Source organism: Hyperolius riggenbachi, chromosome 3 (genome assembly GCF_040937935.1).
Source record: "Hyperolius riggenbachi isolate aHypRig1 chromosome 3, aHypRig1.pri, whole genome shotgun sequence".
Classification (NCBI taxonomy): Eukaryota; Metazoa; Chordata; class Amphibia; order Anura; family Hyperoliidae; genus Hyperolius; species Hyperolius riggenbachi.
In genome coordinates this window covers 474,565,434-474,580,024 of record NC_090648.1, presented here as the reverse complement: position 1 = coordinate 474,580,024, position 14,591 = coordinate 474,565,434, and the positions used below count along the sequence as shown (strand labels likewise).

The 14,591-nt window shown below is 43.5% G+C and overlaps 1 protein-coding gene across 5 annotated transcripts in view; it reads right to left on the bottom strand.

The window, feature by feature from the left end:
• Window positions 1-215: 215 nt before the first annotated feature.
• The window catches only part of LOC137564335 (leukotriene C4 synthase-like), a 77,203-nt gene continuing 62,827 nt past the window's right edge, over window positions 216-14,591 (bottom strand). For all 5 annotated transcript variants that reach the window (XM_068278093.1, XM_068278097.1, XM_068278098.1 and 2 more), the window contains 3 exons: window positions 13,936-14,006; window positions 11,516-11,597; window positions 216-760 (listed from right to left, as the gene is read on the bottom strand). In XM_068278093.1, the coding sequence (XP_068134194.1) occupies window positions 625-760; window positions 11,516-11,597; window positions 13,936-14,006 (289 nt within the window). In that variant the 3' untranslated portion in view covers window positions 216-624. The remainder of the gene's footprint in view (window positions 761-11,515; window positions 11,598-13,935; window positions 14,007-14,591) is intronic.

Here is a 14,591-nt window from a genome sequence, read left to right as displayed (position 1 = left end):
GTGGCAGTTGGTGCTGTCTAGTTTTTTTTCGTGACTGCCAGCAGTAAAGATGATGACCTGCAGGCACATTGTGGATCAAACAAGATGAACAAATGACATAGCGAATATCAATTTCTTGATCTCTTTTCTATTTTTTAACTTCTCCCGTTGCAATGTATTGATTTATTTTTTTCCCCTTTTCTGTAAAGACCCTCTTTAAAGGATGGGAATAAAGGTGTTTTTTTTTTTTTTACTTTTCAGTTTAGAAATACATATATTTACATAGATCTATAGATCAGTCCTGAAAAAGGGACAAATTATGAACAAAAAGGGACAATGGAATTTGGTTTCCAAATAGGGACTGTCCCTCCAAAAAAAGGGGAGTCAGGAGCTATGCCATTAGGCATTTTACTGTTAGGAATCTGGAACACCTGTATTTACCTCTACATTTAAATCCAAAATAAAGTAAAAAAAAAAAACCTGAAATAATACATAAAAGAAATGCTTAGTTTTCAGCTAGTGGCATAAACAAGCTTATGATATTCAAACGGAATCATTCACAGTAACAGTGACCTCTTGTGCCCTCTACAGGCACAACAGAAAATAAATAAATCCCTGCTATAAAAACACACACAGTAGCTGGAATTATGGCATCCACCAGGCAAGAGCTGCTTTGATGCTGATTCCGAACTTGGTCCTTAGGAAAAATTCAATTAAGCCGAGCAGAGACAAGCCGGTGAGAATCCAGATGACGGTCGCATTGATGTACATCGGCCGCAGCCTGCGGGGAGACAAAGCAGAGTTATTTCCTCTGGATAATGAATGAACCACATGTGTCATAACAGCAGCAGCAACCATTCCTGGAAATGAATATCATCCCTTTAAACAAATCATCATCCACTTTTTTTATGTTCATGTTAGAAGGTAAATACACGCCATGGGAAGTTTTACTTTAAAGCCCACCTGAAATGACATGATAAGATAAGCAGAGGTACATGTAGTACTAGCGCTACTAAGGAATTGTCTGAAGCCACTTTCTGTTTTCCAGTACAGCATCCGTTAAAGTGGACCTGAACTCAGCACGTCTTCTCTGCTCTAAAAGATACACAAAAGATGCTTTTGGCGGCACCGATTTTCATCCGATTCGATTGTAATACTGAACTCAGATGGTCGATTGGCCACCAAGTCGAGAGATGTGTGGGCACCTTAAAGGTCCATACTAATGGCAAGATTGCATTGTTAATTTTTAAAATTTTGTTAAAGACAGCCGACGAACAGCAACGATCATGTTTTTTTAAAAGCCCATCATGACTGGGGAGTGGTTGTTCAATCTTCCGCTAAAGTCGTTTGGTTCGAACGATTGTTCAAGCGACCATTTGCATTCTAATGTTTGTATCCTGCCAATCACGATGTTGGAAGATAGATCGGGGGACAACCTTTTTTTTTGGGCAGCGTTCCTGATCTAATCTTCCCGTGGGTACTTAGCTTTAGACTGAAAATAAAAATATGAGACACTTATATGTTCTATGGTGCTTTAGTAAACACAATTAATTACCTCATAAGTTTACTCTCATCTCAGGTTTACTTTAATGTGTGACTGACTATATCTTCATTCAAACAGTGTCTTAAAGGGAAGGTTCAAGCAAAAAAAAAATGAGATTCACTTACCTGGGGCTTCTACCAGCCCCATGTAGCCATCCTGTGCCCTCGTAGTCACTCACTGCTGCTCCAGTTCCCCGCTGGCAGCTTTCTGACCTCGGAGGTCAGGGCCACATTGCATACATTTTTACGCATTCCAGCTAGTGCAGGAACAAAAATGTACGCGTTTCACCACTAACGCGTAAAAATGTATGTGTTAATGTTCCTGCACTAGCGGGAATGTGTAAAAATGTACGCAATTTGGCCCTGACCTCCGAGGTCAGAAAGCTGCCAGCGGGGGACTGGAGCAACAGTGAGTGACTACGAGGGCACAGGATGGCTGCATGGGGCTGGTAGAAGCCCCAAGTAAGTGAATCTCATTTTTTTTTTTTGCTTGGACCTTCCCTTTAAGATAGAAGTCACGTTACTGAAAAACGTATGTTTTTATTCACACTATCAGAGAAGGTACACGAGATGCAAATAACTCCAGTTTTGCATAACGTACAATTAAAAACCTGTCTCCCAACTCCTCATTTACCGTATAGTTATTGCTGTTTTACTGGAAGCAGCAATCTTGCACAATAATCTCTGTAATCACCATACCATTGTTTTCCTGTATGTACAGCTTTCTTTCTCGCTGTTTCCCTTCTGTCCTGTGCAAGCGTTCAGGTCCACTTTAAGTCAGTGAACAGCATGACAGCACCAGCCTGTTTCAGATATGTTTGATCCTTTATCAAGGGCAATTGTAAATATGAGACCAAAGCATACCTCCCAACTTTTTGAGATGAGAAAAAGGGACACTTAAGCCACGCCCCGCCACAACCCTGGCCACACCCTCACCACGCCTCTAGTCACGCATACCATAAAGATTTTTATAAGAAACATATGTTTTTTTATAATTCAAACCACACTGTTCCTTTATATCCTGGTTCATTTTCCTTCATAGTAACATTTTAATATTAGTAATATATCAATTTAAAGGTTGGGAATAAAGTTTAGAGTCAATCAAACACATTTTTAGTATAGAAATATATATATTTACATAAAAAGAGGGACAAAGTCCAGAAAGAGGGACAAATGAGGGTGACAGAGGGACAGGGTTCCCAAAAAGGGACAGTCCCTCCGAAAAAGGGACAGTTGGGAGCTATGCCAAAGTACTATGGTGGGCGGCAAAAGAAGGTTCAGCCAGCAGGGAAACAGGATCGGTGGACTCCATCATAATAACATATCAGGAGATGAAGTTGAACATCTACATGTGAAGGTCTCAGCGGTCTCAGCTAAAGCATCTCCGTCACACTTGACCATGCAGAAAGGGAAAACTAACATTACTCTGCAGGCATCCAGATATCACTGTCCTGCCAGCAGACAGGAGGAGGTGCATCATCATGCTTAGCAGGTCTGAAGATCACTCCAAGGTGATCACGGTGCTTAGTGATCAGAACACCTATGAGTCACCAGGGAGGGATGCCACAAGCACTTACAAGGGGAAAAACATTACGTAACTGACTGTTCGCTACAGATGGAAAAGGTCAGAAGTCTTGGATTTAAAGTGGACCTGAACGCTTGAACAGGACAGGTGGGTTGCAAGACCGGCAACCACAGTATATCCGGGTTCTTGGCTCTTCGATGATGCGGGTCGCACTCCAAAAAGAAGTTAAGTATGGGGGTTCAAGGGAAGACACAAAACACGATCAGCACCATAGGATCGGGGTGCCGCTAAGGGATATCACTGGGAGGTAGAAGGCTCCCAAAAATATAGGTGTGTTGATGTAGAAAAAGCTTATAAAAAAGGCTTACCTCTACAAAGAAATGGGTAACCCAAATAAATAACACTTTTTTATTAGGAACCAGACACCTGATAGGTAATGTGTTTGGCGGATCACAACTCGCTTCCTCAGATCAGTATAAAAGGGTCTTAAAACCAGCGTTTTTCAAGCAAGGAGCTCCTATATCGATGTAGGTGCTCCCTGCTTCAAAAACGCTGCTTTTAAGACACCTTTTATACTGATCTGAGGAAGTGGACAGCGATCTGCGAAACGCGTTATCTATCAGGTATCTGGTTTCTAATAAAAATGTGTTATTTGTTATCTGTTATTATTTGTAATCATTTGTTATAAATGTATTTACCGTATATGGCTTACCCACTTCTTCATACAGTGAACTATACAGTGGTGTGAAAAACTATTTGCCCCCTTCCTTATTATTCTTTTGCATGTTTGTCACACTTAAATGTTTCTGCTCATCAAAAACCGGTAACTATTAGTCAAAGATAACATAATTGAACACAAAATGCAGTTTTAAATGATGGTTTTTATTATTTAGTGAGAAAAAAACTCCAAACCTACATGGCCCTGTGTGAAAAAGTGACTGCCCCCCTTGTTAAAAAATAACTTAACTGTGGTTTATCACACCTGAGTTCAATTTCTGTAGTCACCCCCAGGCCTGATTACTGCCACACCTGTTTCAATGAAGAAATCACTTAAATAGGAGCTGACACACAGAAGTAGACCAAAAGCACCTCAAAAGCTAGACATCATTCCAAGATCCAAAAGAAATTCAGGAACAAATGAGAACAAAAGTACTGTAATTGAGATCTATCAGTCTGGTAAAGGTTATAAAGCCATTTCTAAAGCTTTGGAACTCCAGCGAACCACAGTGAGAGCCATTATCCACAAATGGCAAAAACATGGAACAGTGATGAACCTTCCCAGGAGTGGCCGGGCCGACCAAAATTACCCCAAGAGCGCAGAGAAAACTCATCTGAGTGGCCACAAAAGACCCCAGGACAACATCTAAAGAACTGCAGGCCTCACTTGCCTCAATTAAGGTCAGTGTTCACGACTCCACCATAAGAAAGAGACTGGGCAAAAACGGCATGCATGGCAGATATCCAAGGCGCAAACCACTTTTAAGCAAAAAGAACATTAAGGCTCGTCTCAATTTTGCTAAAAAACATCTCAATGATTGCCAAGACTTTTGGGAAAGTACCTTGTGGACCGACGAGACAAAAGTTGAACTTTTTGGAAGGTGCGTGTCCCGTTACATCTGGCGTAGAAGTAACACAGCATTTCAGCAAAAGAACAGCATACCAACAGTAAAATATGGTGGTGCCAGTGTGATGGTCTGGGGTTGTTTTGCTGCTTCAGGACCTGGAAGGCTTGCTGTGATAGATGGAACCATGAATTCTACTGTCTACCAAAAAATCCTGAAGGAGAATGTCCGGCCATCTGTTTATCAACTCAATCTGAAGCGATCTTGGGTGCTGCAGCAGGACAATGACCCAAAACACACCAGCAAATCTACCTCTGAATGGCTGAAGAAAAACAAAATGAAGACTTTGGAGTGGCCTAGTCAAAGTCCTGACCTGAATCCTATTGAGATGTTGTGGCATGACCTTAAAAAGGCGGTTCATGCTAGAAAACCCTCAAATAAAGCTGAATTACAACAATTCTGCAAAGATGAGTGGGCCAAAATTTTTCCAGAGCGCTGTAAAAGACTCGTTACAAGTTATCGCAAAAGCTTGATTGCAGTTATTGCTGCTAAGGGTGGCCCAACCAGTTATTAGGTTCAGGCGGCAATTTCTTTTTCACACAAACCATAATTTAAAACTGCATTTTGTGTTCAATTATGGTATCTTTGACTAATAGTTAACGGTTTTTGATGAGCAGAAACATTTAAGTGTGACAAACATGCAAAAGAATAAGAATTCAGGAAGGGGGCAAATAGTTTTTCACACCACTGTATATGCAGACAGAGGCGCCAAAATAATAAAATGTACTAAAAATGTTAAAATGAGAGGAGGCAGAGATGGACTTACCTCCTCCAAGCAGACACACAAAGAGACTGTTGTATATATTCAAAACAACAAGGGTTTCTTTGTATACTCCAAAAAGTGCAAGTGTGAAATGTAAGGTAAGTATATCTGCATACTTACCTTGCATATCCACTCTACCAGTACTTTCTACACTATATTGGGCTCTCGGTGTCTCCATCTTTGTGTTTGCATTTCTCCATATAGGCAATCTATTCCACATTCACACACTTACATTTTTGGGGCTCCTCCTACCTCTCTATGGATTACTATGTCACATCTCTGTTCACATGTATATCCACTACAGAAGCAACTAAAGCTTCAGAATCACTTGAGGCTGGGTAACCTCTTGGAGAGCTAAATTTGACTTAATCTGTTCCTTCTCTCTAAATACCACTTACTTAAACTACAGTAACTGCATTTTCCAGAGAACGGGCTGTGTGCCCAGCTGTAAAATAGGCCTATATGTTACCTACATTGGCTGATAATTTCTTTAGTAGCTCTGATCAGCACTTATGTTGCTGCCTTACTTGAATTATACTTGCACAGGCTTTTATTTTAAAGAGACCCTGTAGTGACATATAGTATAATGCAAAAAAAAAAAAAAATCCTGGACATCAGAAACCCTTCCTATAGCTATGTATTGCTGAGATCTTTTCAAATACTGGCTAAATAATTTATAAATTAATTTTGTAAGGAAATAAGCCATTTGATTACCATATTTTTTTGAATATAAGATGCACTTTTTCTTCCCCAAAACTGGAAGGGGGGGGAGGGAGTGGGTGTGTCTTATATTCCGAAGATAGGGAGATGCAGAGTGCAATGCAAAGTGATGCAGAGTGCGCAGGGAGCACTTAACGCATCCGGCATTGCGCTCCTCTCCCCCTCGCTCCAGTCCTCTTCAGGCCTCTTGCACACTACATGCGATTCCGATTTTTTTTATCTGATCCGATTTTTGATTCCGATTCGACAGGTGTACTGCATGCTGCTACGTTTTTTTAATCGGAATCAAAAATTGGACGTATAAAAAAATCGGAATCGCATGTAGTGTGCAAGAGGCCTAATGTATATACGCTCCTCTTCTCCCTGTCTTACAGCAGCAGCAAAATATCCATATGCGTACGTACAAAAAGGGCGCCTGGACAAAAAGGGCGCGGGGTGTAAACTCTAAATAATAATTAATCATTAATAGGGTTTATAAATATAGTGTGCTATATTTCGTTTACAAATAATGTTTAACAAAATTATAAATCATTAAATAATGTTTATGAAATCGGAAATTGTGAAAACGTTAATCTTCCCTGTTTCAAAAGTTAAACTTATAATTACGTTTATAAAAAAACCAATAATATATGTTGAATTGTTATAATTGTATATTATTGTGAATAACCGTCATTTATGGTTTGTTGTTATAATAAAATTTGAAAATATTGTTTATAAAGATGATATAAATATAACTACGTTCGTAATAAATGTTGTAATACATTAGTAATTATTACTAAAATTTTACTAAAACTATACCTAAGCCTACTCTTACACAGAACCCTACCTGTACCTATCCCTAACCCCTAGACTCCCCTGTTGGTGCCTAAACCTAAGACCCCCCTGTTGGTGCCTAAACCTAAGACCCCCCTGTTGGTGCCTAAACCTAAGACCCCCCTGTTGGTGCCTAAACCTAAGACCCCCCTGTTGGTGCCTAAACCTAAGACCCCCCTGTTGGTGCCTAAACCTAAGACCCCCCTGTTGGTGCCTAAACCTAAGACCCCCCTGTTGGTGCCTAAACCTAAGACCCCCCTGTTGGTGCCTAAACCTAAGACCCCCCCTGTTGGTGCCTAAGTAACCCTCCCTGTACCTACCCCTAACCCCTAGACCCCCCTCTTGGTGCCTAAACCTAGGACCCCCCTGTTGGTGCCTAAACCTAAGACCCCCCTGTTAATGCCTAAACCTAAAACCCCCCTGTTGGTGCCTAAACCTAAGACCCCCCTGTTAGTGCCTAAACCTAAGACCCCCCCCTGTTGTTGCCTAAGTACCCCTCCCTGTACCTACCCCTAACCCCTAGACCCCCCTATTGGTGCCTAAACCTAAGACCCCCCTGTTGGTGCCTAAACCTAAGACCCCCCTTTATTATGTGGATAATAATGTTTTACTAATTGTGGATTCAAAAAAAATTTTGCAATTTACGTTACGTACTGATCGCTTTATTTTGTGAATAATAATGTTTTACAAACAGTAAGAGATAAAACTTTAAATAATGTTTTAATTATTTAAATAAGATAAATATGTTTATTATTTTCATAAACCTTATTCGGCACGGGTGCATTTTATAAACGTAAATCACCACAAGTTCAGTTATAAATCATTAAACATCGCCGGGCGCCGTTTGTAAACTTTATTTAGCTCCTGGCGCCGTTTATAAACTTTATTTAGCTCCGGCGCCCTTTTTTCCTACTCGGCGCCCATTAAACGCTATTTATTATGGGAGTGAATGGCGGCGCCCTTTTTGTCCACTAGCGGCATGCGCCCTTTTTTCCCAGCTCCCACACCGGGTGCCTGTCGCTATACGGCTTCTCCATCGTCCCTGGTTCCTTACTTCTGCATTACTGCTCTGTTACATTAACCCCAGCAGTGCAAATGCGCCGCACGTCATGCGCGACTGCGGCGTAAGAGCGCTGCTGAGGTCACTGTAACAGATCAGTAAAGTGGAAGCACAGGAGGAGGCACCAGGTTCAGTATTTTTTTTTCCTAATTTTGCCCTCTTATCCTAGGTGTGTCTTATATAGTCAGAAATATACAGTAATTGTTATTTTGACTACAGTTCCGGGGGGAGGGGGCGAGCGGGAATGCGCGGCAGGGAGGGACGTGATAGCTATGTCCCTACAAGCATTTATGGCATTTTGCATGGACATAGTTACTTGTCCCGGGGGAGGGGAAGTGGTTAATACCCTAATTCCCTATAAACTAAACAAGCCTCGCCCACAGCTCCTCCAGTGCCTAGGCATTCTGAGTCCCATGTAGCAAGTGCTCATGGGAGCTCAGTCTGGGGAGGAGTAGGTTTTTCCCGAAGAAGGAGGTGTTAACTGCCAGACATTTCAGAGGCAAGGGGGCGGAGAGAGGAGTGGAGTTTTCACAGGCTGAGGGGTGGAGATGCAGAGCAGCTTGCCTGTGTGTAATGATAACAAGCAAAATATGACTGCTCTCATTGTATTAACGGAATAAATAATCATATACTGTTGCAGCTGTTATCAGCTAGATTTGCTGTGTATCTAAACTTTAGATAAGATATATAGACAAGTTACTTGTTATAGTTAGTTTTTCATATCAGATCCACTTTAAAGGATGACTGAAGTGAGAGGGATATCGATGCTGCCATATTTATTTCCTTTTCAGCAATACCCATAACCTGGCTGTCCTGCTGATCCCCTGCTTCTAATACTTTTAGCCATAGACCCTGAACAAGCATGCAGCACATCAGGTGTTTGTGACATCATTGTCAGATCTGACTAGATTAGCTGCATGCTTGTTTCTGGTGTGTGACTCAGACACTACTGCAGGCAAATAGATTAGCAGGGCTGCCAGGCACCTGGTATTGTTTAAAAGGAAATAAATATGGCAGCCCCCATATTCATCTCACTTCAGTTGTCCTTTAAAGCAATACTGAAGTAATTCTGGGGAAAAGTTAGATACTGGTACTCACCTATGTAGAGGGTGTGACAATCCAGCCCCGCGATCCCGTTGAGATCTGCTCCCGTTAGCGTACGCAGGAAGTACGGGCGCAGACGGACAACGAGACCGGTTGCTGGATCGTCAGAGGGAAGAAAGAAAAAAGGAAAGGCGACAGAGCGTGCCAATCCCGTCTAATCTGCTCCCGTTAGCATACGCAGGAAGTACGGTGAACAGACTGACAAAGATTGGTCGCGCAACTGCCGACAATATGTAATGGGACAAACATTCACCAATCCCGTATTACTAGGCCACTGTTGCCATGCAGGTCTCATGCACTAGAGACTGCTGGAGGCAAATTCACTATGTGCGTAGTAAACGGTTAAGATTGGTTGGAGGTGCCCATACATGTACAATTCTGATTGTATATACAATCGGTAAACTAAAAATATCGATTTCGCGCTGGAAATTGGGTAAATACACTGCCACCACTCTCTCACGTTCTGTAGGGAGGAAAGAGACTCCCGCTATCATAATACGGTAGCCAGCCCAATCACGTTCAACACGCTCCAGTCACCGTTCGGGGAATAGTCACTTCCGACGGCTTAAAGACTGTGAGCAATGTGACGTTAAAGAAAGGTTACTGGGTCCCTATATGATGCAATCTCAAATTGTATTTACAATCGAGAAACAAAAGTTATCGATTTCACACAGGAAATCTGGTACTAGCTAATCCTAGAAGGAAGAAACGGTTATTTACAACCTAGCTAGCAAATCAACAAGTTATAAGCAAATCATAAAACAATGCGGTAGTATGACTGACTCTTCAGAGGGCAGATTCGTTATAGCAGCAGATGACCAGAAAAGGCACAAGACTGAACGATAAAATCGTTAGTTTATTTCTAAACTACATACACACAGCTTATTTTAGAACAGATTGATCTGACAGAGAGAAGGGAAGAAAAGAAACAGAATGTCTTAATATACAGTTCAAATACCGTTATTGGTAGTCCATACGGCAATCGCAAGTCTTTGGCGAAAGTCCCAAAATGGCGGTTGCCATGCGGCCAACAGGCCTTTGTTAGAAATAGTTCCAAGATGGAGGTTTTGGCCCGTTTCCTTGCGGGCTTCCAGGATGTTACTAGGCATCAGATTGAAGGTAAAGGACTCAGAGCTTTCTGGGCTCTCTCTGGTTATAGCCCCCACTTCAGCAAGGAGGGGTTAGGGGGCATGGATCACACACCTCTTTGCAGCAGGAGGTCTCTGCCCCTCTCATAGAAACAAGAATTTACCTGAATCATGATAGGTGTGCTCATCTGCAAACCGTACAAGTTATGTTAAATCTAATAACATTTTTAGGTTTGTCAGAATTTATCAAGAACGTTGATACCAAACTTGGGGGGTTTAGAGTGAACGGTGACCCCAAAATGCATATCTCTGCTTTAGCAGGGCTTACCTTTAATTCGAGAACATCCAATCGTGTGGTTTGTTCCGAATTTCATAATAAGCAGGTTCTAAAGGCCGTTGCCTATTTGGAAAGTCCTCTTTATGACAAAAGATGGATTTCATATTTTTTAGATCAGAAAAAAGGTTTTCCTAAGGTCAGAAGTCTTTTGAAGCTCAGGGAGCAGCCTAGGTGTCAGATCTGCTGAGACTGGTGCCGATCAGACTGGAGAAAGCTACAATTTATGAGCTTCTGTCAACTGATATCTACCCTTCATCTGATGGATGAGCTTATAAACTCTCTAGGGGGCCACATAAGGCCAGGAAACACCCTGTCCCATGTAGGTGAGAGATTTTGTAATTAGAAGCTACCAAAGAGCCAGGGTTTGGTAGCAGCCAGAGTGTAAGAGAAAAAATAAGGGGATTTTGAACCAACAACTGTCAGTTTGGTTGGTTTGCGAAGAACTGGCGTTCTTAACTCCACGACGCATTCGATATGCCATATCAACGGCGTCACAGAGGGAAGGATCCCAAAGAGCCTTTTAGGTCAGTACTAAATATGAGCGGGTCTGCACTGTGTATATGAGTCCGGGCTCACACATGGGCAGTACGGATGCACCTGTCTTCTGAAGCATCCATACTTCTTCAGAAAGATCTATTGAAACTATCATTTGATTCAAGGACTGACTGCACAGGACTATGTAAATACTTTGATATCACAGTGTTATTTCTGTGCTGTTGTGCTGTTGTAGGTTATAGACTGCTGGCTCACATCTATTCTGAACACAGACTGTTCTGCGTGGGAGGTACGGACATCTGTAGACCCGTCCCCGAGCACTGTGAACCCAGTAGGTTTGCCTGCAGGCCTGGCCTGGCCTATACAGAATATTATACAATTTTCACTGGTACTATCTTGAACAAATTCATGCACAGAGAAAAAATATGAATTCTTTAACTGTTTCTGACAGAAAATGTTCCACTTACCTCCCTTGAGCAGAGTTTGCATATCCATGGAAATACTCATAGCGAGCATACAGATATAGGAGACCACATATAGCAGCAATTCCTAGACAGAGATGGAGAACGGTACAAAAGTCAAACCTAGAATTCCCAGATATGTTGTCAGTTTGATAAATCTAAATTAATTTTTGGACACAAAGCAAAAGCAATTGAGCCTGAGTTTTTTTTTTATTTATTTATTGTTATGAGCTCCACCCCTGCTGGAGAGAATTTTCCCTGGTTGAATACAGGGTTGGTACTTGATCCCTCGGGTCGAGTGGTGCATAGACGTGCCACTAGCCTACAGAGTAGTGACATGTTCAATTGCTATGGTAAGGGGTACATTGGGGAGGGGCTATTCGGTGTCTGCCGTACACAAACTAGATTTTCGGTAGGTGTGGCCCTGACCACCTCTGCGGAGGAGGTGGCTTTGACCGAGGACCATCTACCATGTGCACAAGGCTTAAAGCCTCGTACACACGTCTGGGGCTTGTTGCCCAGTGGATATCGGGATCCAATCCCTCAGAGAACATTGCAGGGCTGAGGCTGTATAGACGTTTTTTTTTTGCTATGCGGAGGGCCAAAGCAGTGACGTCACATGGGCAGGGCTGGTTCCAGATTTTTTTAAACTTATGAGAATGTGCCCAGATGGTTCCCCCCATGTGATCGCCCAGCACCCGACAATTTACTCTGTCATTTAATGTTCTCACATGACATGCTGCAGCTCAGCACAATAGCACACTGGCTGGCTGTGTGTCTGTGACAAGCTGCTCACCATCAGCCACTCCGTTCCTCCTCAGTCAGGACAGCTGTGCCACCTCTTCCCTTATGCTGTGCAAGTCAAATGAAACACTGCTGCTCTCCTGCCTCTCCTCACTCACTGTCAGACTCCTCACACAGCACAACAAGCTTTTCCCCAATGATGACCCCTTCACCTCGTTCTCCTCTCACTTCTCCTCCTACTCTGACTGCATGCTGTTAGTGTAAACACAGTACAAACATGCAGGCCCTGTATTCTCTGTGCCTGATGAAAATGCAAATGTTTCACCTTGCTTCATGAGAGGACTGGCCCTGCACACGGGAGCCAGGTGAGCGGGGAGAACAATTCTCCCAGCCATCACTCTGCTAAAGCGATCCGACGGGTGGCTGTGCACACGCTGGATTGCCTTCAGAGGCAGCCGTTATTGGCCATAAATCTAGTGATGATGAGAAAGATGTTTCATAAAATCATGCATTGGTATATGTCAAAGTGATCAAACTTTATTCGTAGGCAATATATCATCATCTAGTAATGATGGGCAGATTCGACCATGAGACAGATCTCTGATTGCATCTGACCAGAGAGAGATCTGTTGGCTGCCCATTACACCACAGGCTGATTCCCAATCGATTTCAGCATGAATGTTTCGGCTTTGTGACGCCGAATCTGCATCCGATGCCTCGCCGAGTCCGCTGCTGTCCCCCTCATGTAAATGTGCCCCCCTGCATTATAATACTTTACCTGTCCACTGTCACCCACCACTGCCCATACCTCTTATGCATTGCAGTCCCACGTGGCTATCGCCATATAGAACGTGAGTGTGATGTCACAGTGGGCAGCAAAAGTGTCGTTTGAAAGGGATTAACCACTGTCCTATTCAAAAGAATGGAAGTGGTTTTTAACCTTTTAGCAGCCCCATAAAGTAAAACTTTATGTGACTGCAGGGCCGAATTATTTCTGACACTAGGAAGTGTGCCATCCCCCAGCCTGGCAGGGTATGCAGAGCAGCGCAGGGTACGTTTTTATATCCTCTTCCTCCACCCATGGCGCTGCACTCCCGGCATCCTCTTATGACTTCCGATCGGAGGATATTATTAGCGGTGCAGCGCCCCCAGTGGTGGGAGAGAGGTGATGGAATAGACTTCCATTGCCCCTCTGGGGGGCGCTGCATGACCTCAGTAAACAGAACAATGAGTCCTGCCAGCTGAGGTTAAAATGTGTACAGCATTTTCAAACAAATTATTTTGTTTGAAGATGCTAACGGGTAAGTGAATTTTATATAGTAAATAAAGATAATTCTGTTGTAGGTATTTTCCATTTTGATTCCCTCTGACACTCTCTAATTCTGATGTAACTAGAGACCTTAGTCCATTTAAAAACGGGCGCTAGGTCTGTCATCACCGCCACATGCATGCGCCACACCCGCCCAAACGGCCGGTCCCAGGCTGTCCCTGCGGCACATGCGCAGTAGCTCAAACGCAGACACACACACACAGGAACAGGATGCAGACACACGGGTTTTAATTATTTCCTCCCTGAGGCTAGAAACCCACTAGGAGCGATTTTCTGAGTGCTTTACAAAGGCTGATAGCATAGCAAGCATGAAACAAATTGGAGAATGTAATTTAAGTGTATTCATCCTTACCTTGGTGGAAAAAGATTCCAGCAACCCAAAGGACAGAGAGGAAGACAGGGAAATATTCTGTGCAGTTCAGCCTAGAAATATGGAGATATTACAACAGACAATTTGGCCACAATTTACTAAGCTCATCTACTGTCCTAAAGAGAACCCGAGGCGGAATATTGAATCTTAAAGAGGATCAGTAACGTCAAAACATCCCCTGGGGGATACTCACCTCGGGTGGGGGAAGCCTCCGGATCCTAATGAGGCTTTCCACGCCGTCCTCCGTCCCTCAGGGGTCTCGCTGCAGCCCTCCGAGAAAGATGACGTCAATATTTACCTTCCTGGCTCCTGCGCAGGCGCTCTGACGGCTGTCGGCTCCGAAGTAGGCGGAAATACCCGAACGTCGTCGGGTCTGCTCTACTGCGCAGGCGCAAGTTTCCGTCGCCTGCGCAGTAGAGCGGATCCGACTGAGATCGGGTATTTCCGTGTAGTTCGGAGCCGAGAGCAGCCACAGCGCCCCCGCTGGAGCCTGCAAAGGTAAATATTAAACTGTCGCCGGCTGTTCGGAGGGCTGCAGCGAGACCCCCGGCTGTTTGGAGGGCTGCAGCGAAACCCCCGTGGGACAGAGGACGGCGTGGGAAGCCTCATTAGGATCCGGAGGCTTCCCCCACCCGAGG